Here is a 20903-nt window from a genome sequence, read left to right as displayed (position 1 = left end):
ACGGTGCCATTGGATCATAAGCAACTACCTGTCATGATTCGCAATACGTGAAAGAAATGATACTTGAGTATGGCAACCTGCACTACAAATGGCTTGATGTAACACGTCACCAACAAAGCCTGCGTGTTTTTTTTTTGAGCCACTCGTTTGGGGCATTTGCTGAGAAAAGAGCAGCTGCCAGGTTATTATGCCACGAGACACAGCCGACAATGCTCAGATTGACACCTTGAGTTGTCATAGGAACTGCGTTGGTACACTCTGTTCTTTAAGGATCCACTTTGATCAATAAACATGTATTCATAACAAAAGTCGGCGTTGTAGTGCTAAAAAAGTAGTGCGAGGTTGTTCAGGGTATCATCCAAATTCCATTCAGCCATCTTGTCGTGCGCGTGTGAGAATGAATGATGGCTGTTTAGCATTAATAAAGGAGTACGCGTCACTGTATTATGATTCTATGTAGCCGCTCTCTTATCCTTATTGCAAAGACCATTAGCTCTGACAACTCTCGTCGATCCAAGATTGAATTTAATAAACATTATGCAGATAAAGGTACGAATAAAATGAATGGTGACAGCAAATGATCATATCGGTGATAGGGGGAGGATAGCCGAAGATAGCAAAAGATAATAAACAATGTTGACTATTGCTGGGAGCGGATAGCATGCATGATGGTTACACTTTCATGATCATTAGGCCAAGACACCCGATGGCCGCCATAATAGGGTGATTCATCAGGTCGTAGATGGCCGATAGGACGACTTTGATTGTTTGGTCGAACGACGCGTCTACGAGTGGTTCCTTTTCCAGATATACTTCCCATACGCATATCAGCATCTAATATTGTCTTGTGCCAATTGGGTCGAATGGAATCTTGTAATGCAAGGTTCATAATCAAAACATGGTGGAGGAGACATTACGTAGAAAAACGATCATCACTCACCTACAAGGATTACACGTGAATCATCCAGCGTCAACGATTTGACGGCATGACTAATATCCTTCTGCAACGAGGAATCATTTCGTTTCTTCTTTAAAGATGTATGTGTGAGAGAGTGATGCTGTCAAACCATTTGTCCCCCTACCCTACAGTACCTCATCCGTCAAAGCTGGCGGGATGTGAACGATACCAAAGTCAGGTCGTATGCAGAATGGGCATGAAGGTGACTCCAATGGTGATTTGGATGATCTCATCAATCTCAAGAAGCATTCTGTGCATATTGGTTGACGGCAGCAACGTGCGTAATTAAGATAATCAATGGGGAAGTACTGCCATTTTAAGGTGAATACAAGCTCGAAACAGCATCGTGGTAAAATCTACTTACTAGAAAACAAATTGGACAATCGAGTGCTTGTTGATATGATGGATCAAAATGGCGCATCATTGAATCCCCTGTCAAGAAGAATCCCCTGGTTGTCATGGTTTTTTCCAACCGAGATGGCTGTTGGGGCAGTTCGTTGAGGCCTGGAGACATTAGACTTAGTAGCCGACCACAATTGACCTGTTGAAATGCAATGTCACAGATCACCTTTGTAAAAAGCGGCCAAACGTCCTGCACGAATCAGTTTTCGAACGGTTTTATGATCGTAGTCGTAGCTGTTTTCTTGGAATAGGTTGAGACGCCAAGCTTCCTTACTGAGCTTCTGGCCCATAGATGTGTATATAAATGTATCAAAAAGAGGTACAATGAAAATGAAAATCCCTGTCGCTGAAATCTTACTATCCTATCATCCCTCCACCACACCCAGGACTTTTTTTGCTCAACGCAATTCACTGACAACAACGCCATACCATGGTATCCTCCTCCTTCAAGATCAAGTCGGTCTTCTTCTAAAAGTGATGCATGACAACAATCAAAGTTGTATAAAGATGTTGTTGCCGGGGATGAATAAATGTCTATGCTGATCTATTTGCTCAACCACACATTGACCAATAAAAGCTTCATTGTCTTTATTAACGACTTTTCCATGAAGAGAGAGATGCTAAGTAAATGGGGCTTTACTATTTGCACCATACCAAATGCACCCCACATAAGAAGTCAGCAAAAAGTTTCAATGGATCCAAATCGTTGTGACTTACCCCCCAATGACACGGATATGGATACACGCCTCACTGTGCACCATGGGTATTGATTGCTTTACAGTAGCTCCTCGTCGTCGTCATCCGTCTCGAGTTCATCTTCTTCTTCGACTTCGTTATCTACTTCTTGTACTTGTCCACGGCTCATTGCAGCGGGTCGAGACTCAATGTCGCCATCGTTTGCCATGTAAAGTTCGAAAATGCGATGGATATTTGTACTTGCATTAATATCGCGATCGAATACCTATTCAATCCAGTTAAACACCACACTTCCCATGCTCGTGAAGCATACATACAAATTGACAGTTTGGACACCACTTCAAAGCATACACTTTGTTGCGGAAATCATGCACTTGTTCTCGACCAGGGCAAATAGAGGTCCAGTGTAGCCGTTCACCATTTTCATCCATACACCATTGACGAGGTTTACCACGTGTCCATGTGCCTTCAATATAATGACCTTCATCATCATAAACCGGAGCATTACGAAAATCACGGATGTATTTTTTGCTGTAAGTATATGAACGATTGATTAGGATGTGTGTTTCTCAGAAGTATTGTCAATGCTGCTTACTTGTGTTGGCAAACCAACGTCTGTCGCTCGCGAAATTGTTGCAAACGGCCATTACATACGTGGCATGTCACACTGGTACGGAATTCATCGACCAAAATGAGAAGAGCACGCCGTGCAATTCTTGCTCGGAGGGTCTAAATGGTAAATGGTGAGTCGGCATTGAATCATAAAATGATTGTCGTTAGTACTAATTACCTCAACAGGTACTGCTCGATGCCTTTTTGTTGTAGCTCCAAAGCGTGCGGCTCCATATGCAACTATGGTTTCAACCTCGTCCTCTGGTTCTTTCGTTGTGGTATCTTGAACAAGTTGCCGTTGGGCACGTGCTGCTCGCCTGGTTAGTTTGCGTTGCCTTTTACCCATATCTCGATGATTGAAAGGAAGATCGCGTAGCTAGATATACCTAAGTTAGCCATCAAATAATAAAGTGTTTCTCTTGTTTACGTACATCATCTGGATCTTCTATGTTGAGAATTTGGTTGACTATGGATTCCTGTGCTGATACACGTGCTGAAAATGCTGTGCATCGTTGCTCCCTGTGCCTATAATGGCACGCAAAATTGTGCAAACTAAAAGAATAAAGGCGTTGATATTACCAGTAGCAGTATAATTTCCCTAACACTTACGTGTTATGAAGAAACGATCTTAAATGCACATGATCCAAAAAATCTTGTAGATTGCATGTGCGAGCGGGAAACGCACTTAGAGCCAAATATTGAGTCGCCATATCATCTGGGCTATGGATACGGCTGTGTAAGGTTTTTTGTCTTATCCAATTTGATAAAGAGCGATGTCTGTGAAATGAGTGGTGAATATAGCTTCCGAAAAGTGCAGCATTGGACACTTACTGGTACTCCTTGTTGGATATTTGCACAACGTGCTGTTGTCTTGTTTGTCGAACTTCCAAATGCTGTGTAGTATCGGTGCCTGTAATTATTGCTCTTATGCCTGGGAGATGTAGAGGATAATTAGAATATGTACATCACTATCTTTCATTATTATCCTACCAGGATCAATTCCGACAATTCTGGTTCCTTGCAAGCGCTCAGCGTCCAATCCACCTGGTTCCTTGTTCAAATGGTACATCCCACGATGCCAATTTGTTAGGTTTAACTCTCTTGCATAATACCGCACATCAGCGGAAGTCTCTGGCATACGTTCTATTACGTTTTGATTTAGACAAGGACGCAATAATTAAAAGAGGATAATAGCTTACCATCCTGCAGTGAGACCAAAGCGCGGACAAAATGGAAGCAAACGCGTACACCATCCGTGTTCAGGGAGAATTTGAATGTTATGGGTTCGACATCAGGATTGAAAACGTATTCTTCAAATAATAACACAAGAGAATCAATAACATCCTTAAACATTTCGCTTATTCAGCATACCTGGAGAATATCGCATTCGCCTTTTAGACAAAGGATCGAGGTTGAAAAGCTGCTCAAAGAATTGCTCCTTTAACAAAGGATTTGTGTTTCCACCTATGCTATTTTGTGGAATAAACATTACTCCTCCTGGTCCCGGAGTATCACGCTAAGGCAAGCAATTAGATTGTGCTTCATTATGCATAGAATGGCTTACCCTTATCGCAGGAGGAGCTTCGAATACAATGTTTTCATTTCCATAGGCATTTCCATGGGCAAGACGGCAGACCCAATATAGCACTCTGATATCGATCGGTACGAATGAGATTTGCAGCTTGCCTATAGGTAGCACGGTCCATCGTTGGCTGTCAAGCCGCTCCGCTTCTTGAAACAAAATCCCAGTAAGATAACGCAATGCACCCGGAATGTAAGCGGCATTGACACGACGTCCAGGGCTCTTGCCAACTTCAGTGAGATTGTAACCAGCAAAACATCGTTCAAATTCTTCAAAATGGTTTCTAATACACGTTGAGGTTATGATATATTCACATCAATGATATGTATAAACGTACTGATAATACACCCGAAAATCAGCTCTTAGAGCCACTGGAAGGTCATCAAAGTCAACATCTGCCGGCTCGTCGTGATTCAGCAAATGCCTCACCATTACATTCGCTATAATTTTGTCAATGTTAGTGCTTTGGTATCATTGAATCTACCTAACATTTACATACCAAATGCTTGCGGCTGTCGCGGCAAATTGGGCTCAATACGATTCTGCAAATCGTAAAAATACGCCGTGAAGGTATGCTTCATATATTTTGGGGGGTTGAGAGCTAGGTGGTTCTTGATTGCTGCGGTTGGTCTCGAGTTAGCAATTGGTGAAGACAACATCAAATTTAGCTCATACCCGGTATGGCTTCTCCTCTTGCGAATAAATCACCAAGACGACTTCTCAACGTGGGTGAATTGAAGTCGGGCGGCTCGTATAGTGGCTGAGGTATATCTATAATTCATCCCATGTCAGCTTACTTCAAAGGAAGCTTTGATCTGGTTCTTTACATACCTGGTCGATCGGGGTCATCCTCCGCGAAATCATCTGGATGTAGCAACCGAGATCGTTGAAAGCACCAATTGAAGGTCTGGATAAGGTGCAAAAAATGTGGCTCTGTAGCTTCCTATATATCACGTCAGAAACACAATGCAAAGAACTACATAACATGTTCATCTTCGATTACCTCGGTATGGGTGGGAGGTAATGTGCACAAGGTAAACGCTTTCCTCCAGTAACCCTGGTTCAATATGTCAGGACACGGCGTGCCTTCTGCTCCTTCTTGAATCCAACGTAACACGTCCATGTTCACCAAGTCAAAAGTATCACGTCTCACCACTGTGTAGTCTTCTGCTAACGTTCGCAGTGGATGCTATGCAACGATTTAAAAGTCAAACATCTCGTGTTACGCATACAGCTACTGAAGCATTGTACCTACCCGTAGCTCTCGATAATCATCATTAAGAACGGTTCTCAGTTTACAGTTCCGGGTCACAGTTCGAACGTTGTGGCGATTAGCGTTGGCACGGAATGCGTCGATGCGGTTTCTATTTTCATCAATTGCAGCTTGTTCGGCTTGTTGGCCATCTTCGGCTTGTTCGCCATCAACCTCCATTGGTTCGCCTTCAGCATCCATTATGATGTAACAGTGGAATAGTAGAGATGAGAAAAGGATGAATGTGGATTTTCCTAATGGTGTGTCGCACTTTTATATTCTTACACGGATCAAAAGACCTGGTGAGGTCACTATGGCATGGTATTAAAAGGTGATGGAATACACGTTGATGAAATGGCTACGTATTGCACGGATCAAAAGACCTGGTGGAGTCACTGTTGCATTGCACCACTATAGGTGATCACACCCATTGAAGTGAAATGGCTACATATTGCACGGATCAAAAGACCTGGTGAGGTCACTATTGCATTGCACCACTATAGGTGATCAAACACCCATTGATGAAATGGCTACGTATTACTGGATCAAAGGAGCTGGTGGAGTCACCAATTTCGCTTTCATTATAAAAGATCAGTCTTTACTTGCCCTTCATCTTATCCAATTACTCAATAACGACACTTTTTGTTTACTATGTACAACATGATCGATGTACTCCCTTATGACGTGCTTCTACAAATCTTTGCGCTTTTGTCAATCTTCGATGTTCTTCAATGCATGCGTGTTTCTCGACAATGGTATGCTTCAGTTCCAGATTATAGAACTGTATTTCCTGGCTACGTTGTTTTAAATGGAGAAAAGTACTGCGGGGAATACGCAAGATCTATGGCAAAAGTTGGCGACTGTGTCCGCTCTATAGTCCTTAAAAAATCTACTTATCACTCGGAGACTGATGGTATGATTGGATCGCTTATTCCACGTTTCTTTCGCAATATATCAACTTTATGTAAGTGGATGCTATGATAACTATCAGTATACCCGTAGTAATGACGGTGATGATAAAAAACATAGTTCTCGAGGACTGCGGCATACAAGCAGACCTAGGAAGGTGTCTGGGGAAGTTACCACAACTCTCTTATTTGAAGATATCACCCGACATTTTTATTCCAGTGACAACAACATTTATAAAGAATATCCTTCGCCATTCACCAAATATTACTTATTTGAGTATCGGTGGAGCTACTGAATTCATTGCCTTGTCTAACGGTCAATTTGCCACACGTGCTCCGGCATCCAGATGCACCGATTTACGACTACTTTCTCTGCCATCCAGCTGCATCAATTTACAATACTTGGACGTGAGGGGATGCGAAATTACTATCGTCGACCTCGAGAAGGTTCTACTTGGCTGCATATGCCTGAAGTTTCTGGGTGTGCGCAACGAAGGAGACAAGGTCCAAAACAGAGCTATAATGGATAAATGCTGCCATAATCTTCGACAACTATGCTATTTGCCGTACAACTTTCAGCCTGTTACCGCATGTTACGATGAAATCGATGATCGGCAACCAGTCAGCAACACCATTTCTTTACGAGCACTGGACATCGATGTCACCGATGCAGGTCGTTTTATTGATCAGAGCAATCTCAAACACTTGTCTTTGCTGCATTGTTATGGTGACCTCATGCCAAACGACCATCCATGGGATATTTTTTATCAGAATCGGCATTCATTGAATTCAATCGGTTTAGCTTTGGGGGTGGCCGAGGTGGAGGCGTACATATCATCTCTGGGATCATTTCAGCATCTGACATCACTCCACTTATACTTGTCTGAGGTGACGTTGTCGACAGATATTTTCAATCAACTACAGGACATGGCCCAACAGCATCCATCGCTACAAAGCATTGCACTATCAATCGCACCCATTCCACTTGAAAACCAGATCAGAATGAATAGCGCTAAGGTGTCTTCCATTGCAAGAATCCCTCATCTTAGGCGCATCGACATACTATCTTGGCGAGTACATGGTTTATCGTTACTGCAATTGTTTTCGATCGCTACTGTTTTACAACACATTGAAGTGCACATGGCTCCTCTGCAAGTTACATCACCTATGTTTCTTGCTCTAGCAAGGTTACCGTTGGTCACACTCGTTTTGTCGTCCGAAGGATATCGATTACTCGGTATTTTAGACAATGATGGTTTATCTTATTTTGTTGACCACCATGCTGGACCTCTCGCTGTAATGACTGTTACTGGGAACTTCCATGTTGATAAACCCACTGCCAAAACTCTAGAGTATGCTCGAGAGAAACTAGGAAATCGATTTAGGGGATTAGCTGACAATTTGAAGTTAAAATAAAGATATAGCTTCGTCTTTGTGACTAATGCATACAATACCTTCTTACTACGGATGATTATGGATGAATTTTTCTGCTTGCAGCTATTTGCCATTATGAATGTGATATATGGAGATAAAGATGAGTGTGTGTGTGTGTGTATGTGTGTATGTGAGCTGTAAAGCGAGAGAGAGAAAACTGGTAGTAGTAAGTGTCCGTGAGACTCAATAAGAGAAAGAAAGACCAAGTTTATTTAGGGGTGAATACGCGTGTGTATATAGATGTGATGATGCAATCAGGCTGAGTGTGAATGAGATGGTGGGATAGATCCTCAGATTACGACAATGAATAATAGTTAAAGACGGTATGGTAATTGTGGTTTACGTGCACTGGCAGTGACTATATACAATGACGAAGGTCGTTATGATGATGTCAAGGAGAAAAGAATCAATGCAATCTTGAAGCGACCCTTAGGCCAATGGTTCCTTACCCGGGATTGTACGAAGATTGCTGCTGATACATTTAAGCGGCCAATTGCAATGTACTCCAAAAAAGGCACCCATTTGTTTTTGCCGTACCGCACTCCACCATCACAAGCCAACTGGGTCCATCCATTTGTATTGCAGCTGATGAATAGCCATTTCATTTTGGTGAAAATCCGTGAAAATGTATCCTTTCCTTGGCCAGACGTTGAGCCCTACAGACCTAAATATGTCACTCATGATATGCCGCAAGATTCATGGTACCCTCATTTTTGGTTGGAATTAGAGCGCACTCATACACCTCACCAAGGCTTACCAATGATCACAGAAGATCCTGTGTATATTGTGTTTATTCAGCGCCTTTTTTATATGCGCCGTTAAATTTACAAAGATTCAGAATTGGCTAATCTATATTCATTTATAATGCGATTGATGTGATTGGTAGCGTCACAGAAGATCCCATTTCTGTCCCTTCAGAGGATTCCCAAGATGATTCTGACAACTCTGATACCGAAGAGGTCCTAGATTTAACCAATTTTTAGCCTGTATCCTTTTTTCCATAGAATCCCTCCAACAATATACTTATCTTTAGACACTAGCATATAACATGTTCAAATAAATTAGTAGTATCATAAAGTCGATGACCAAAACTCCCAAGCAGTATAAGCCAGCCTTCAACGTGGGTTGCCGATTCAAAACGTAATTCTACAGGGACGCGATGCTATACGTTGATTGGGACATTGCCTACATTGCTGGTAGGGTGTACACCATGGTAGGGTGTACGATATGGTGTGGTGTGGTGTGGTGTGGTGGGGTGCAAGGAAAAAAAAAACCAAGAGGTAGGGTGCGCCAACTGAGTTTTAAGACAGGTAGGGTGCACCAGGTGGGGTGCAAATAGCCGGACTAAGTAAATGACCCATGGTGGTGGTGGTGGATGAATGGAAAAATCTTAGACCGCCTTGGTCGAGTCTGCAAAGTCCGGTCTTGTGTCTCTTTTTTTCCGGTGTTCTCTCTTTTCTTTCATGACACCTTCGACACCAATATCAGATTCCGTTTCATTATCGTCATCACCTTCGTCCACGTCTTCTTGGAATGACAACAACACCGTATTGTCTCGCCTCGCTTATACTATGCGGGACACTCGAATGAAGGTCGAAACAAAAACGTTGGAGCTCAACGCCACCATGCAAGAAAAGCTACCCGAATGGAAACTACGTGGCGCAATCTACAGCAATATGGCTCGTGAAACAGGCATAGAATGGAGTCGTCGTGGTAAAGAAGCAGTCGATCGCTGGAAAAAGGAGTTTGCAGGTAGAATGAGCTTGTCATTACCAACGTAGACGCACCCGCTTATGCAAGATATGAATAGAATCAACAACACCGCCACTACCGCCACGACGTTCAACTGAGGGTGTGTTTGGGATGCCTCTAGAACAAGCTGTTGCCATGACAAGACTCGATACCATGGTTCCTGCAATCGTACAACGCTGCATTGACTATCTGGATCAGCATGGTGGGTTCTTCAAGTCGAATGGAGAAGGATGTATACAAATCCACTTACCCGACCACTGAATAGGTATACATGAAGTTGGCATATATCGAATCACTGGAAGTCTAAGTATGATCCAAAAGTTCCGGACCATGTTTGACGATGGTAAGATAGGGTGGAGAGATGCAATGGAAATCATATTGATTGGAAGCTTAATTTCATATAGGATCGGATGTGGATCTTTCGATATTACAGCCAGATCCCCATGTGATCAGTGCCTTGTTGAAGACTTATTTACGGGAATGTAAGATCAACATGATAGTCGAACAAAGGATAGAATGAGCTAAGTGTTGCTATAGTACCACATCCTATTATCTCGGTGGATATTGGCAATGATGGCGATTTCTCTTCTTCTACCGTGCGCAAGATTGTCTCTCAGCTTCCTGTACACAACGTTTGCCTTCTTCGCCGTCTTTGTAGACATCTTAAAAACGTCGTCGATCATCAAGATGAAAATCGCATGTCAACATCCAATCTTGCTGTCGTATTTATTCCTACCCTCAACATTTCTCGTGCCTTGTTCCATTGTATGATTGATCAGTACAGTGAAGTATTTGCACCACCACCGCCTCCACCAGTACCTCGGAAACCACAGCATATCAAAACGCATCAGCCAAAGACACTTTCAGATCCAAATGTCATGGCCACGGTTCGCATACCACCAGCCAAACCTACCCGAGCTGTGAAGCCATCGCCATCTTCCTCTTCATCTACACAACATAAACCACAACAACCTTCGGCCAACAGAGCAATAGATACGCGTAAACCACGATCCAAATCAATGTCGTCCAGTACTGCCACTACCATCACTACTCCGCATACTCCAGTTGTACCTTGGCGACGGGCTGGTAGCAAAGTAGAAGCCATTGGTCGACAATTTGAAAACAGGTGATACCAAGGCCTAGCATAATACAATCATTATACCCGTTGTTGAAGGTTGATCCTCTCCGTTTTTTTACATGTTATTACCTCCACCCCTTCTACAATTGCTTTTAAGGCGGTATCTGTACTACTTATTTGCATGTACATGCATACATATGCAGAATGAAATTATTTGAACGCAAATAAAACGTTATTCTTAGAACTGGACATTGCATATAAACACCACCCTGAGACAATAGATAATCTTTTATGGTCTTTCCTCCTTCTTTTTATCACTTGCTCTCCTAGCGTCCTTGTCATATGTCTCATGTTCCTAATAACAATGGGTCAATACGCAACAAACGACCGCATTGTCTTCATAACACTCTACGGGGAGCGGTTTCTACATCTTCGAGCTCAGCAAAAGTAGGAGAGAATGGAGGACCCTTGCCATGTAGACAACGTCAGTGGAAAAAGGATGAGGTTCTTGTCGTTTACATGCGGTTTGTTTTTCAATTCACTAATAAAAAAGATATACGTAGAGCATCCGTAAAAAGATAGAGCAAGAATTATCCAAAAAGAGCCAATCTCGCATATCGACAAAAGGAGTAATATATCACCACCCTGGCAAAAGGATCAAGGGCACAGTGTCAGCACTTGGAATCTCCCCAGCTTTGGCTGTAGGAACAAGTTCAACTGCCCTGGAAGCAGCACAATTGATGATGGTGAAGAAACACAGCTACGTAGTCGTGGTTGACAATCATGGAGATCCATGTGGCGTAATAACCGTAAGAAAAGAGGATGATTATTTTCAATACTTTTACTTACAACAAGCTTTTTGATAGGCAAAAGATATAACTTACCGGCTCGTGGCATGTCGCCAAAGTGCAAGGTGCGGCATCTATTTTGGATATACACGATATTAGCAACGCTGACTTTTACCAGGACTACCACTGTAGCCGATATCATGGAACGAAATCTGGTGCGTGTAGCATCCACTACTCCCGCTTTTGTCGCTATTGATCTTATGATAAGTTGCCAAGCTCATCACGCCGTGAGTATGAGTTTCATAACAAAGCCCTGTGCGCTGATTGTATCATGTGTAGATTGTGCACAGCAAGAATGGCGATATGGCTGGGATGTTGGATATTACAAAATGCCTGCATATGTTTATTAGGCGCATGGAAAAGGATCATTTATCAGAAAAGGTCGAAAAGGAGTGTCTGCAATGCGCATCATACCTACATACTCACACTGAGTCATCGCGTGACAACACTGTGCATCTTACCTTACTTGCCCTATCCAAGCATCATCCCCACAAAAAGTCAAAGTTTGTACAAGCATCCATCAGAGATCAGGTACGCAATGTCATCGACATGATGAAGGTGAACGAGGCTACTGCAGCTTTGGTATACGATAATGGTCGTTTAGCTGGTATTTTCACAGTGAGTATCCATCTACCATCAGCTGGGTGATATTTTTGTGCATTTACAAGTTTTGTAATATCAAAGCCAAAAGACGTGGTCCTTCGTGTGGTGGCAGCTGGTATTGCTTTGGATAATTGTTCGATGGTGCGTGTAATGACGCCGCATCCTGATGTTGCCACTTTCTCAACCAGCATTCTGGATACTTTAAAAACGATGAATGGTACGTGATGTCCATCATCAGACGCAGATTGATGATGAAAATCTTTATACTACTCTCCCATATTTAGCTGGTTGTTTCAAGCGTATGCCTATAGTGGACGAAAAGGGAGACATCGCTCACCTTGTGGATATGACGGCACTCATGCTTTCATTGTTTGAGGTACGCTACTTGTGTTGAAAAGAAAATCAAAAATGTAAATGGCTCACACTTTTCTATCCAGGACCATCGCACATGGCTTTGCAGTAACGACGGGGCTCATAGCAGCTGTGTTACCACTGCTGACGACGATCATGACAACACTGCCGACAGTGGGTTTTCTAGCCCAATGCTGCTGCATGAAACTCCTATACTCCGATTAGCTGGACCTAGTTGGAATTCGAGATCGCAGCCAGAGACCATGTCCACCAATGTCACATCCGCTCGAGAGGTTTCATTGATACAAAATATCTTCTCCTTCAAGTTCACTGTTGGAAATACTACGCACCGCATCAATTGGGATAGCAGAGACTTTTCAGGACTGCAAGCTATTATACGGCAAAGAGTCATTGCTGCTTCTCAGTATTCGGTTACAACGTATCCTCGATCATCTTCGATAGCTATTGCGTATTGCGACAACGAAGGCGACGAAATATTGATGACATGTGATGCGGATTTGATTGATGCGGTTCAAATGGCTCACAACATGGGCCAAGATCGCGTACGACTTGTAGTCTATAATTCAACAACAATCGAAGATCCAGAGGCAGCATTTGATGATTATGAAGGTATCACTCTTTCCACCCAAATGCGAGAGCGACACCAAATGGAAGTGAAAACAATGAAATATTTATCAGCACAAGCTTCTGCTGCTCCAACTTTGCGCGAAGAAGTCTTTGGCTACCCATCCTCTACTACGGTAGTAACAGCACCATTCAATGACGATGATGATCCAAAGCAACATGGCGCATTTATTGATGGGGTTTTAAAACGACAAGATAATACGCAAGAGCATGCGGACCAACATTCGATGCATGGCCAGTGGATTGCGGATCATTTATTATTACCAACAACTATTAGTTTTCTCGGCGTAGCGATAATCAGTGTGTTTAGTACTCGATGATAAACTTATTATAATGTGACTCTCTTCAATGGCGGGCTACTTTGTTCCCATGAAAGCACCCATATCCCCCCTTAAGAGCATGCATTCATAGCGCATTTTTTCATTTGTATTGTATTACTAGATAGGATAGGTGGATGATCAAGAAGAAAGCTTACATGAGAGTAAAGGTGATGTTCTACGTCGCAAAGATCGACAATCGAATATCCGCTACTAAGCTCAGGGCATGTATGCATCACGATACATATACTATAGGATCACTTCTTGCTATTGCTTTCAATCGAAAAAGGGAATTTCCTTTTTAGTTGTTCAGCCTCTTGAAGATGTGATGCGTTCCACTTACTGGAGTCATGGCTTGTGTCGAGAAGATCATATAAAGACGAGATTGCAATATGAGGATCTAGTACAATTGGTAATTTGGAAATCAGTAACACAGCCCGACGCTTCACACTTATTTGAGATGTCTCGTATCATTACCAGGCTTAGAGCTCTTCCATTCGCAACTCAGCGTCTAAAAATAGGCAATTGCTTTTTTTTACTGCCTTTTTTCTCTCTCTACCCCTCTTGGCCTTTACTCTTGAGCTATGAGCGTCGATCGTCTCGCTGAATTAAACCGCCCTGCTCCTGCACATCAGCCTGGTCGTTATGAGATGCGACCTCTGTTATCGACGCAGTCGGACGTGAATTCCATGGACGGGTTCTTGAATGAGGTGTCGCATATCCAAGAAACGGTTCGAGCCATCAATGAAAATATCACGCGTATCCAAGGGTATCAGTCGAGTATGTTGCAGGCTGCTGATGCTCGAGAGGAAGCACGCATCAGGTCCAATCTTGACGACATGACCAATGAAACGCAACAAATGATGACGCATGTGAAGCAAAAGATAAAAGAGATTGAGCCAACTTCGCGCCATTCAGACCTGGCGATTCGCAAGAACCAGTTTTCAAACGTGACCAAGTCGTTTTTGGATACCATTTCTCGACACCGACAAGTGGCTGTTGATTTCCAGAAAGCCGAATCACGTCAATATGAACGCCAAATCCGTATTGCCAACCCGAACGCAACACCAGATGAAATCAATCAAGCCATCTCACAAGCTGAAGAAGGTAGACCTGCTGTATTTGCACAACAGCTGATGCAGAGTATGACAAATGAACAACGTCGATATGATGGTCAACAAACATTGGATGCGGTTCAGGAACGCCATGAAGACATTCGCCGACTAGCAAAAAGTGTGGAAGAACTATCAGCATTGTTTGAGGAGATGCAATTCCTTTTAGAAAACCAAGCCAAGGTACTGGAGACAATCGAGGAATCTTCTTACCAGATCGTGGGTGATCTTGAAAAAGGACATCAGGACGTTGGAAAAGCTGTCTACACTGCCAAACTTACACGCAAAAAGAAATGGATCTGCTTTGGTATCTTTATGGTGATCGTTATCATTGTCGTTATCGTCGTGGCTGTGCAGGTTACTAGCCATTCCGGTGGTGGTGGTGGTGGCGGCGGCGGTGATAATGGTGGCGGTTCGCAGTGATAAATGATACCCCTCGCTTTCTTATTCGAGTATCCTCTCTCGCTCTCTCTCCCTCTCTCTCTTTGGATCTATATTCACACAATCATTGCACTTTTTGACATCTTCCCCCCTTCCCTTCAAAGACCCTTTTGTTGTATTCCTCTTCGATTATCATAATTGATCGAGAATTAAAGTATTACTTTGCAATTGCTTCATGCTGGCTGTATAAGCGACTAGCTACATATAATACATCACTAAAAAAATCCAATCGGTTAGACAAAGATAAAATGTTAAAGAACAAACTACTCACATTTTTGGAGCTCTGGTTTGACAGCAGCGAAGCTGGCAATCTGTTGCTCAGAATCGAGAGACTCTGATGTCGCTTCTGTGTCGGACCAGTTTTCGCCTCGCCTATGAAATCGTGCACGAGCAGCTACCAAATCAGCATAGTATGCAGGAGGAACAATTGATACGGAACGTGTGGCCCTTCCGTAGATGTAGCATAAGCGATAGGTGAGCTCTTGGAGTGAATCAGGCGTGAAGCGGTTATCATCATATAGTACATGATAATGGGTGGGTCTCGATGTGCCTTGAAGACCAGCATGAGATTGTAGATCTAAAAAAAATTGCATCAGCTTCATGTATGATGGCAATTGTAAGCACGTACAAAAGTCAAATTCGAAAGGATGTACAATGTCCGTATCGACAACAGTACCAGGTTGACAATTGCCAGTACGATCAGCGTCTCGCGGGTCTACTGGGAAAAATCGAGCATGGTGCCGCTTTTGCACGACCACAAAAGTGATCTTTGGGCTGTAATGTTGATCCAGAGATGTACATGCAGCTAATGATTTAAAACGTTATTCATGCATCATCCTTCGCTGTGGAAACTTTTTACCTTGGATAGCCGAAACCTCATTGTCAAGTACTGCCTTAAATTGTCCTTCTGAAACACCATCCCGATAAAAAAGGATTCGTTCAGGTTTTTGACCGCAAGACTGATAGAACCCTTTTAAAAGCTCCTTAACCATATTGGCAAGATCAGCAATGATTTCTGTTCGGTTGGTTTGGACACGTATTGCGCTGGCGTATCTTGAAGCACGAGCATCCATACTGGCAGTGGCTGCAGCAACAGAAGGACGATTCATATCACCTATGTCATCCAAGATAGCTCGTATTAGCATCGTGCTTTTCGCTTTCAGTCACTGCAACGTATATACCTGGGGCGGGATGTGTTACATCGCCTCCAAAGACAATGGTGGGTCGTTCGGAGATGAATGGGATTTGTTGAGGAGAGAGATACAAGTTCATACCACCTAGCTTCATGTTCACTTTGAGGCAAACGTTCGCGCAATATTGTTTTTTGGCATCGTTGATGTGTTTGCTTTGTACACATTGTGTAGGAATACCAATCACTACGGCGCATAAGGATCATTAAAGAATATCATGTTGATGGTTTTTCATTTACCTGTATCCGAAATCCGTTTTATCTCAGCGTAAAGAGGAACGCCTGTATTTGGTAGGATGCATAGAATGAGCTGTGGTGTTGCCTTGGATGCGTTGCCTGCCTTGAGCCATGCTTCTTTTAGTGTGCGATCAACGTTCCCTTGTGGGTCGCCATACGTGATGGGTGGTGTTCGATTCACCACGGTCTGTGGATGATCAGTTTTATGACATTGGGCTATTTTTCCCATCATCGCCTATACTTACCAAACCTGTATCAGTAAATGTTTGACAGAGTTCACGAATAAATCGTTGGATAGCCGGAGTTGTAACTTGTGCATGAAAATTAACCACGGACCATGAGCCGAGCACAGCACCTTGGGCAACTTTTTTGCCACGCAAATTCCAAGCACCACCAATCGGCGCAAATGTACCATCCTGGCTTGCCTGAGAGTAAGAAATTTGCGGCGTTGGTAGCACACGAGCAGAAACCATTGCCATTTCGCTCTTGATATTCATTCCAAATTGCTGAATGTATGGATTGTTGCGATATTGGAGCATGTTGAATCCTTGATTGATCTTGTTGGCACGCACTTGTGGTTTTTGGCATGTGAACTTTATCATTTCCGCTGTTTGCTTTTCGTTCAACTTTTTCATAAATCGTTGACCAGGCACTACATGGCAAACCTCCATAGGAAGAAAGATATCTCTCTTGACAACGATGCATGGGAGAAAACCATAGGCGAGACGCATATTGTATTGCTGATGGAAATAGGTGGTGACGCTCATCTCCTCAGCTTGATCATCCATCACATCTCTGAACATGGTGCGATCTGCTGAGCTCGGTGCAAGCTTAAGAATTTTGTATTTACGTTTATGCTCGCCACGATGCATGACTTGTACTTTGATTCCTTTCAGCGTTTTTTCCAATCGTGATCGATCGCGGTCGCTGATGCCTCGTCGTAACTCATCGATAGAACGTCGACCAAGAATCTTGGCCACTACATTGGGCAGCGTATCGCTTTCATAAAATGCTGTAGCGCTGACATCTACATTAATCATCATTTTGCCAACAGCTGGTCGTGCTGATTGATAAAATCCTTGCCAAACTTCAGCACCGTTTGGTAGAACACGTTTGTCTTGAGGAGTGAAAAATGATCGCCCAACGGTAGCATACATCATACTGGGCATGTGGCGTACAAGTACGTCAAGCACCATGATACCTAGCATGCTCTTAGCTGTCGTTTGTTTAAGGGAGATACCATTAACTTACAAGTAAGGCAATTGGGTGTCAAACTTGCTTGACCACTCAAAAATCGCTGTAGCTCTTCCATGTTAATCTCCCCTGCTTTTTTAATGCGGATCTTGAACGTGCCAGCAGCACGCTTTGAGGCAGCTTCTGAATCCTGAAGTTCTACCTAGGATAGGCATTGAATAAGTGCTAGGTAAGAAGCGCCATTTGTTTGACGTGTATGTATACCTCGAATTGAACAGCATGATCCGATCCAAAAGGTAGTGGTTTCGGAGAAAATACGTTTTTGCGCCCATCATACACGGTTTTGATTCCTTTTAAAAGTGACTGACCATGAAGGTCCTCAAATGCCTTCCAGACCTTTCGAAAAACAGCGGGTGGTGCGCTTGGAGGATCGATCGAAATATTATAGTGGGTGACGTTTTGGGTAGGAATAGTGGTGATTTCAAAAAAGTTACTGCGAACACGAATCTTTTTGCCAACTTGGCCTACCCCTGGACGCGTAACATATTCTGTTAGTTCAAGAGACATGAAATGAATTTTTGGAGTTGATGTCAAGCAAAAGGAAAAGAGTAGGAGCGAAAAAAAAGGTGGAAAGGGATTTGACAGCCTCCATGGAAGATATAATAGAATCTATGCCCATGTCGCTCATGCGGTGCTACACAGCGGGCATGTGGCGTATCAATCCTGAAACGTTTCGTCCAACTGCTATAAAACTGTTATCATTCTCATCATGTGGCAATCGTTTATGTAGCATAGGAACTTCATTTCAGCCACCCAATTTCCACAACACAGGAATTTACAATAGCTATGATACGCTGTGTTATGCCCCGCAAGTGGAATGATGGAATCTGTTGACATCAACATGGGCAGTATTCTCAGCAACGGATTCATCTTTACCCTTTGGCAAGTCTATGTGGACAGCTAGGATTTGAGCAGTTGACCACAACCCCCCCCAGCTTTACAACGTTCGTATGTGCACATAGCCAGCCAAGACACCCCCCACCGATAAGAAAAGATGACTTCCATTTAGCATCATAATCATAATCTTACAGCAAAGATGGAAAGAGACATTATAAAGATGGTTATCTAGAAAAGAGTTGTATTTCATGCTTTATTACAGTAATTGGATTCATGGGATCTATAACAACTTCTTGAGCCACTCGATGTGAAGATTTGGTATGAGAGAGGGGTTGTGCAAATAGGCGCGCCCATTTAATTCCTGAGGCATGATAGTAGAATGCTTGTGACTTTTTGGCTAATTGCACTTCTCTTTCCAATCATGGAACGTTCACCTATACGCAACATAGCAACCTTTGGAAGCAGGTTAATAACGTATACTCTATACTTGAATTGGTCGTTAATGATATGCTACTTGTATACAGAAAGTCTTCAGCACTTGAATCTCTTGATAACGCTGATATCCGAGGTGCCAATCTTGACCATTCTTTGACAAAGTCTTCAACACCTGCCTTGCGAAATGCAAAGCCTTCACCCAATGATGAGAATGCTTGTCCTTCACCTAAACGCCTGAAGCAGCAACATGACGAGCTTTCTATTATTCCACAAACCTTCACCACCTCACATCAACGCCACCGTGTCGAATCTATTCGCCCTCAACGACCCCACCGTGGTGGTAAAACAGTTGCCGCCATGCGCAATCTCAACAAAGCAGGACAAAATAAACGCAGCGTTTCCAAGGACGACGCAGAGCATTTGTCGACAGAGCAACTGAAACTTCTCAGTAGACGTATTGATCCTTCTACACCTCTCACTTCACCACACTCTTCACCCAGCAAACCAGCTTTACCCAGATCGTTATCGTCATTATCATCATCACAGCCTACCAATTGCAGCACGGTGACTAAAACGGCATCGTCGGCATCGTCCAAAAAGCCTGGTTTCTCATCTTCATTATACCAGACTTGCAGCATGATTTGGTCAGATAAACCACCTATGTTGGAGGATTTGCAACACGACAATATCCAATATCTAAGCCGACTATTAAAAGTGCGGCTTTCGCAGGCCAAGGCGCGAGCACTAGCCTCGCTAGAAAAGAAAGATACGATGAATGAACTCCCACTTGTACGACCAAGATGTGAAACCATTCGATTATCCAATAAGCGACATCAATGTACATCGACAATAGTATCAGGAAATGGTCATCATTTATTTCAGCGTCAAGCTCGCAATCGCCCTTATCGTCAGCTACCACGGTCATCGACGAAGGCTATTTCATCCAAGCATACCGCACCTACCGCCTCACCACACTCCACAGCACGAAAGAATTCTAAAACACCCGTCAAACGGCAAGGTGGATCTACTAAAGGCATTGTGCCTGTTATTCAAGAAGATGGTAATATTTCATCTTGTAATAGCATAGCTCAAGTATTGATGATTGATTTCTTTTCATTATAAGGTTCCCGTGTCTTTGTTTGTGAACCTTGTGGGAAGCGATACAAGAATAGGAACGGACTCGCTTATCACCTGGATCGTTGTCGTTTTTTACAAGAGGAGCAAATCAGCAATCAACAAGAAGATGAACTTTTGGATGAAGATGAAGATGAAGACAATACCACCGGCGAAGTTCGATGTATTTGTGACACGCCTCAAGAGCAAATTGGAACCATGATAGAATGCGAGAATTGTCATACCTGGCAGCATATGAAATGTGTTGAAAAGCAACATGAATTTGTCATTGGGGACTACCAGTGTCCTTTGTGCATCGACAATATTTCCGAATCAGCTTCAACCCAACGACCAATACGAGCAGATAATGCTGACGACGAAGAAGATGAATTGGCAGAAGACGATGAGGATACACCACCACTTCCACTACCACTACAAAGCCCAACACCAAATGATACCAATTGCGACCCTACAGAGTCACTCACTCAAGACATGATGGATGACGATATATTTCTTTCAGCTAACAATGAAGAGACATCAGAGGTGGAGGACGAAAGCTTAAGTCAACAACATGCCATATCTGAGCCATGGTCCCAAATGATGAGTGGTAGCAGCCAGGATGACCTCTCCTTTATGCACGATCCAGCATTTCAAACATGGGGTTTAAGCGACTTCAACCTGAATCCCCCTTCGCTATTGTTTTCCGACAACACAGCAAATGACGATGATATCAATTTTCCTCCTTCAGATATAATCCCTACTGAATCATCTCAATCAGATGCTTTATGGTTCGAATTTGCTAATTTCGATGACGACTATCAATGTTAAACGAATTTCCCCTTTTTAT

The 20903-nt window shown here is 43.1% G+C and overlaps 9 protein-coding genes across 9 annotated transcripts; 6 read left to right on the top strand and 3 right to left on the bottom strand.

Annotated features, from left to right (window-relative positions):
* Window positions 1–640: 640 nt before the first annotated feature.
* On the bottom strand, window positions 641–1650 carry O0I10_009513 (uncharacterized protein; the record flags this gene model as incomplete). Its single annotated transcript, XM_058489504.1, has 5 exons — window positions 641–870; window positions 941–1028; window positions 1093–1266; window positions 1323–1462; window positions 1527–1650. The coding sequence occupies 5 exons, from the start codon at window positions 1648–1650 to the stop codon at window positions 641–643; spliced, it is 756 nt and encodes a 251-aa protein (XP_058339706.1).
* A 485-nt stretch (window positions 1651–2135) lies between these two features.
* On the bottom strand, window positions 2136–5703 carry O0I10_009512 (uncharacterized protein; the record flags this gene model as incomplete). Its single annotated transcript, XM_058489503.1, has 17 exons — window positions 2136–2321; window positions 2374–2587; window positions 2652–2785; window positions 2847–3044; window positions 3100–3220; window positions 3278–3445; window positions 3500–3599; window positions 3659–3811; window positions 3868–3978; window positions 4040–4184; window positions 4233–4533; window positions 4588–4690; window positions 4750–4869; window positions 4926–5021; window positions 5082–5193; window positions 5254–5439; window positions 5506–5703. 17 exons carry the CDS (start codon window positions 5701–5703, stop codon window positions 2136–2138), a joined length of 2646 nt encoding a protein of 881 aa, XP_058339705.1.
* Window positions 5704–6153: 450 nt separating this feature from the next.
* O0I10_009511 (uncharacterized protein) lies at window positions 6154–7826 on the top strand (the record flags this gene model as incomplete). The annotated part of the gene is made up of 2 exons (XM_058489502.1): window positions 6154–6466; window positions 6532–7826. 2 exons carry the CDS (start codon window positions 6154–6156, stop codon window positions 7824–7826), a joined length of 1608 nt encoding a protein of 535 aa, XP_058339704.1.
* Window positions 7827–8342: 516 nt separating this feature from the next.
* On the top strand, window positions 8343–8827 carry O0I10_009510 (uncharacterized protein; the record flags this gene model as incomplete). The annotated part of the gene is made up of 2 exons (XM_058489501.1): window positions 8343–8545; window positions 8731–8827. 2 exons carry the CDS (start codon window positions 8343–8345, stop codon window positions 8825–8827), a joined length of 300 nt encoding a protein of 99 aa, XP_058339703.1.
* A 480-nt stretch (window positions 8828–9307) lies between these two features.
* Window positions 9308–10726, top strand: O0I10_009509 (uncharacterized protein; the record flags this gene model as incomplete). Its single annotated transcript, XM_058489500.1, has 5 exons — window positions 9308–9596; window positions 9655–9798; window positions 9862–9939; window positions 10001–10078; window positions 10134–10726. The coding sequence occupies 5 exons, from the start codon at window positions 9308–9310 to the stop codon at window positions 10724–10726; spliced, it is 1182 nt and encodes a 393-aa protein (XP_058339702.1).
* Window positions 10727–11016: 290 nt separating this feature from the next.
* Window positions 11017–13441, top strand: O0I10_009508 (uncharacterized protein; the record flags this gene model as incomplete). The annotated part of the gene is made up of 8 exons (XM_058489499.1): window positions 11017–11178; window positions 11238–11483; window positions 11541–11587; window positions 11641–11749; window positions 11802–12140; window positions 12207–12342; window positions 12410–12501; window positions 12563–13441. The coding sequence occupies 8 exons, from the start codon at window positions 11017–11019 to the stop codon at window positions 13439–13441; spliced, it is 2010 nt and encodes a 669-aa protein (XP_058339701.1).
* Window positions 13442–14022: 581 nt separating this feature from the next.
* Window positions 14023–14973, top strand: O0I10_009507 (uncharacterized protein; the record flags this gene model as incomplete). The annotated part of the gene is made up of 1 exon (XM_058489498.1): window positions 14023–14973. One exon carries the CDS (start codon window positions 14023–14025, stop codon window positions 14971–14973), a length of 951 nt encoding a protein of 316 aa, XP_058339700.1.
* A 216-nt stretch (window positions 14974–15189) lies between these two features.
* On the bottom strand, window positions 15190–18178 carry O0I10_009506 (uncharacterized protein; the record flags this gene model as incomplete). The annotated part of the gene is made up of 9 exons (XM_058489497.1): window positions 15190–15206; window positions 15263–15568; window positions 15620–15796; window positions 15851–16105; window positions 16173–16367; window positions 16421–16604; window positions 16663–17618; window positions 17669–17813; window positions 17876–18178. The coding sequence occupies 9 exons, from the start codon at window positions 18176–18178 to the stop codon at window positions 15190–15192; spliced, it is 2538 nt and encodes an 845-aa protein (XP_058339699.1).
* A 751-nt stretch (window positions 18179–18929) lies between these two features.
* On the top strand, window positions 18930–20884 carry O0I10_009505 (uncharacterized protein; the record flags this gene model as incomplete). The annotated part of the gene is made up of 3 exons (XM_058489496.1): window positions 18930–18973; window positions 19033–20003; window positions 20067–20884. 3 exons carry the CDS (start codon window positions 18930–18932, stop codon window positions 20882–20884), a joined length of 1833 nt encoding a protein of 610 aa, XP_058339698.1.
* Window positions 20885–20903: the final 19 nt, after the last annotated feature.

This window comes from Lichtheimia ornata, assembly GCF_029851405.1.
Source record: "Lichtheimia ornata isolate CBS 291.66 chromosome Unknown scaffold00056, whole genome shotgun sequence".
Lineage (NCBI taxonomy): Eukaryota > Fungi > Mucoromycota > Mucoromycetes > Mucorales > Lichtheimiaceae > Lichtheimia > Lichtheimia ornata.
The sequence above is the reverse complement of the archived record's forward strand: the minus strand, read 5'-3'. Positions and strand labels throughout refer to the sequence as shown.